The sequence below is a fragment of the Stegastes partitus genome, unplaced genomic scaffold, assembly GCF_000690725.1.
Source record: "Stegastes partitus isolate 25-593 unplaced genomic scaffold, Stegastes_partitus-1.0.2 Scaffold654, whole genome shotgun sequence".
Taxonomy (NCBI): domain Eukaryota; kingdom Metazoa; phylum Chordata; class Actinopteri; family Pomacentridae; genus Stegastes; species Stegastes partitus.
Genome location: NW_007578385.1, coordinates 290,316 through 294,778, shown reverse-complemented (window position 1 = coordinate 294,778; position 4,463 = coordinate 290,316). Strand labels below are relative to the sequence as shown.

Sequence of the window (4,463 nt, the reverse complement as noted above, 5' to 3'; positions counted from 1 at the left end):
AAAAGTCATATACATTTTCCACTTCATCTATGAGCTTTCTTATACTAATCCACATCACCATCACATTTTGTTTTCAGTATCTGTTACACCCTTTTAAAAAATACAAGGCACTTAAAAACATGGCGTCTAAGAGATGCTGATGTTAATCTCACTTACTGGTTGTGGTTAGTGCCCAGACACATACCGTATAATGGTGCTTGCTACTATCAGATCAAATTCTAGGCCTTTGTGTTTCGTATTATGGGTGATGAATGATAGTGCGTTGATATTGGCAAAGTTGGCAGGGGCAAAGCGAGACTTGTTCACCCTCCTCAGGTTTCACAGCTTCTGCTTACAACAGTCAAGCAAAAGAAATAAATCTCCTGTGGACATACCTGTGCATGTGCACTCTCAATGAACTTCACCATTAGTGGGGACCACAAATACAGTTCTGCACCAGTGGCAATCAGTGTCTTAATATCTGCAAACATATCTGATCAGTCAATCAAGGGACAATGAAACCGTCTTTCTTTCTTTTATATTTAATGCATTTCTTTCCTCACTTTACACAATCATCCATTGTGGACCACAATTCACGTTCTGCAGCACAATCCTTATCTAAGTTTCTTTGAAGCATTTGAAGTGAAGCCTTTTCAGTGGTCCAATGAGCAAATATGTTGCAGAGAAGATTGAACTTGAAGCAAAAGTAACTCGATGCGTCAATACAACTTCACAGCCTACTCAAACACATCTATGTTTTGCAATGAAACACGGTCGCTGTTACAACAGGAGAAGGGAAAAGGACATTAATGAGACAACAAAAAAATGATGAAAAACAAGCACACAGCAAAGGTCGATCGTTTGCATGTGTAGACAAACAAAATGGAAACTTTAGGTCATTGAAATTAACACGTACAAAAAACATTAGGTATCACATTAATGGTACTGCCAAGTAAACTCCAAACTTCAACCAGCTCCTATTCCTGTAGCCTCAGTCAGACCACGTATTTTGCGATAGTTGGTTTCTACATCAGACCTTGTGAAAATCTTGTATTCTCAAGTAAATTCAGCTTTGAGGGGATGCGATCTACAGCTAATGGTTATAAATTCAGCTTTTAACAAGAGGCAACACATAACATTCGGACGTACAGAATGTTTTCATTTTGAAAAGAATGTGCATATTTTTAAAAGCTTTATTATTAACCACTGAACATTTTAATTAATTTATGTCCATATGTGTGTTATATAGGACGTCTCTTCAGATGTTACTTTATTGTCTTGACAGCTGAGTCACTGGCAATGGCACCATGGACTCGCCCTTATCATATTTATATCTTGCATCATGCAGCAGAGAAAAGAAATAATCCTTCTGTGAAAAAAAAAAAACATTTTGGGGAGTAAACGCTAATAGAACAGATGCTAACTGGGAATTCAGGCAGGACGTTGTCTCTCTACAACACAGCACATGTAATTTTTGACTGCATCATTAACACAAAAAAAAAATGTATGGTCCCATTATCTGTAACAGTGGTCACCAACCCTGACTGTGGAGAGGACTTTGTGCAGCTCTTAGCCCTTAATAACTGATTCTATCCACCATTCGAGGTCTTAATGAGCAAAGTATGATGCTCGGTGGAAACAGGGACGAGGACCACTGCGGTAGTGTACGTTTGTAACCTGGTTGCTCAGTTCTCAGCAGGTTTATCTAGCATAGATTTGAGATGAGCATGGAGGGGTTCACACACAGCCTGGAAGCCCTGAGGGGTCAGGTGAAGGTAGTCATACATGTCTTGATGGGAGATGCTACCATTGGAGTGGACAAAGCCAGGGTCCACATTCAGGAAGGAGGCATGCGGAAGAGATGATAAGGCCTCCTGGACTAGCATGTTCACCTTGGCATTTCGCTCCCGTAGAGGGTTTGGTGATTTACCTCTGGGCAGTATACCCTGAAAAGCAGAGGACAAAATGTCTTTAGCATTTTCATTTCTATTCTTGGTAATAAATGGATCCATACAAAGTCTGTCACCACCAAAAAGATAGTGTTTCACAAGAGGAACAGTAGGTTCAATGAGATTATTTATGGACCAACATGGCAGTTGAATCATAAATTAGTTATCGTTACATCTGGGCCCTCTTCAAAACAAGCACTGTTTAGTTTTTTTTTTTTAAATTACAGAAGGTGGAACAGTTCACAGTACTCTGAGTGAGAAACTATTGTGATGAATCCAGAACTCTGTTGCTCAACCAAGATTCAACTAAATGCTGTAATGTGATCAGGGACAAGGTCATTATACAGTTTGATTTTCACATGACCTTCATTTTTCAGTTACAACAAACATGTGGGCGATTTGATATCCTTAAGGAATGCATCTGAAAAAAAACCTACAAGTACAAGCGTGCGGGAATGGGGGAGCTTGTTCTTGATGACTTGGACAATGGCCATGATGCCTCCACAGATCTGTTCAGGAGTGTGACCATGATTATTAGTGCCAACCCATAGCACGACAACCTAAAACAACAGAAAGAGAGAGGAATACATGACATAAGGACACACAATTGACAGTTCCGGGTCATTATAACTGGAATTTCAATGTTAGCGCCATCAGTCTATTGTGTGAATAAACAAGCATGATCATGTTCTCTATTCTCAGCATTGTTTTGGACCTTTGGGCTGATGTTATCCAGTTCGCCATTGCTCAGTCTCCACAGCACATGTTGTGTTGCATCACCACCCACCCCAAAGTTGAGGGCATGTAGAGGAGAGAACAGCTGGCGCCATATCTGTAGACAGAACGCAACAGCAAAGTGTCCACATGTTCACACAATTTCAAAGCATGCGTAGATGTCTTATCGGATCAGGACAAACTACCAAACGCTGTTTACAGATCGGAACACGTAGATGAATGTGATCTGTGTTTTACCGCAAACTGGTGCATGAGCTGAACAAGAGAGTCTCCAACAAACAGGACATCGGGTTCTTTGTCTTTGCTGTCAGACACAAAGCGGTTGTGCTACAAAGAGAAAAAAGGAAAAGAAGAAAAGTCGGCAACTGGGATATTTTTGTACACAGTAACAAGCCTCCCATAAGATAGCGCATTGTAATCTGCAGATCTTAAATGAACAGTATCTTTGGAACTTGATGTGAAAAGCCAGACACAAAATTCAAAAAATGTTGGATAAATACTGCCATTTAGACAGAGAAACTGAAGAATATTTGCTGGAATACTATTTTTTTATTATCGTTAATGGATGAAATACACGTGCATGCCCCTAAGTAAATTAGATTTGTTGTTTTTTTTACTGAAGGACTGCTAGTACAAAAAAGCATCTGCTGGAATTGTGTTTTCCTATTTGATGGACTATCTACAAAATCCTATTAGTATAAAACTTCCAAAAACATAAATGGCAGCTAGTGAATGTATTATATTTTTCTTTACTAAGCTGTTTTGACGTAAAACTTGGGCTATTTTCAACTGATGATGCCTCACTTTCTCATCAGTCTTCACATAGCCAAACCTTAGAGAAAATAGGGGGAAAACATCTAATGTTGCAGCTTTGTAACATGCAAGGAACTAGTAAACCAAAACTCTTGATCATGAGGTTATTTCACACACCAGAGACATCCATCGTCCATCTCCCTGGGTGTCTATACAGGGAGTGGGTGTGGCGGCTGGATTTGGGTCTTCTGCACTCATGTCTTGGCTCTACCTGTGCTGGAAAGCAGTAGAGTTTTTTTGAGACTTATAACAGAAGACTTAATCAAGCTGAATCAATAGCCTGTCGTTGCAATTCCCATCAAAATCTATGGATGTTGACGGAATTAGCCACAATGGCTAGCCTACCTGCTAAAACACAAATAGATGAGGTTTAACGGAGATAACAGTCAGGCACGTGTAGCATCAATGTCAAGTTATACAAGCCTGTAATGTCTGCGATAGAAAAGGTTAAGCACTAAATAACAGCGACATTAAGCGACATTATTGAACACAGGTTACCATTAAGTCAAAATATCGTAATGTCCCGATCCAGTTTCAGGAAGTAAATTTTCGCTATATTTGCATGTACCATTATCTTCCGTGGACAACAACATAAACGTTTACACGTATTTTCAAATCATACAACATCTCTTTTGTTATATTGTGATTGGGAATGGATTTCAGGACATGTCTTACGAAGAAATAACGAATAAAACATTAATAAAGAGGAGAAATTGATATAAAATGACACAGCGTTACCTCTCCGTCTGTGGAAATGGACTCGCCCTGCCTTGTTCGCGAGAGTCAGTGCTGCGCAAAGGACCCGCTCTGCGCCGTGTTGCCGAGCAACGATAGATTAATATGCGGCAAAACAACAAAAAAAGGGACTGAGGAGCACTTTGGTGAGTAACACGTTGTTAATTGATGACTTTTCGTTTGTATAAAAAAGATTTGTCTCGTGTTGGGAGTTCTTGAAGTCGGGGTTAGTTTCTGTGTTTCTTAGCAGCC

General features: G+C 39.8%; 1 protein-coding gene across 4 annotated transcripts; it reads right to left on the bottom strand.

Moving 5' to 3' along the window:
• Positions 1 to 505: 505 nt before the first annotated feature.
• Positions 506 to 4,038, bottom strand: pafah1b3 (platelet-activating factor acetylhydrolase, isoform Ib, gamma subunit). 4 transcript variants are annotated; one of them, XM_008290082.1, is made up of 6 exons: positions 3,975 to 4,038; positions 3,594 to 3,692; positions 2,901 to 2,990; positions 2,644 to 2,760; positions 2,366 to 2,488; positions 506 to 1,925 (listed from the first exon to the last, which is right to left on the bottom strand). In XM_008290082.1, exons 2-6 carry the CDS (start codon positions 3,672 to 3,674, stop codon positions 1,665 to 1,667), a joined length of 672 nt encoding a protein of 223 aa, XP_008288304.1. In that variant the 5' UTR covers positions 3,675 to 3,692; positions 3,975 to 4,038; the 3' UTR covers positions 506 to 1,664. The 4 variants fall into 4 exon arrangements, with proteins under 4 accessions (XP_008288304.1, XP_008288303.1, XP_008288302.1 ...); XM_008290081.1 differs by having other exon boundaries at positions 3,594 to 3,687; positions 3,822 to 4,020; XM_008290080.1 differs by having other exon boundaries at positions 3,822 to 4,019.
• Between the last annotated feature and the right edge of the window lie 425 nt (positions 4,039 to 4,463).

Excerpts from the sequence above, each read along its gene's own strand:
- pafah1b3 (XM_008290082.1), bottom strand. The coding sequence starts at position 3,674 with ATGAGTGCAGAAGACCCAAATCCAGCCGCCACACCCACTCCCTGTATA. Across the intron at positions 2,489-2,643 it reads TGGATAACATCAGCCCAAAG|GTTGTCGTGCTATGGGTTGG; the intron begins GTCCAAAACAAT and ends CTGTTGTTTTAG. Across the intron at positions 1,926-2,365 it reads ATTCCCGCACGCTTGTACTT|GGTATACTGCCCAGAGGTAA; the intron begins GTAGGTTTTTTT and ends TCTGCTTTTCAG.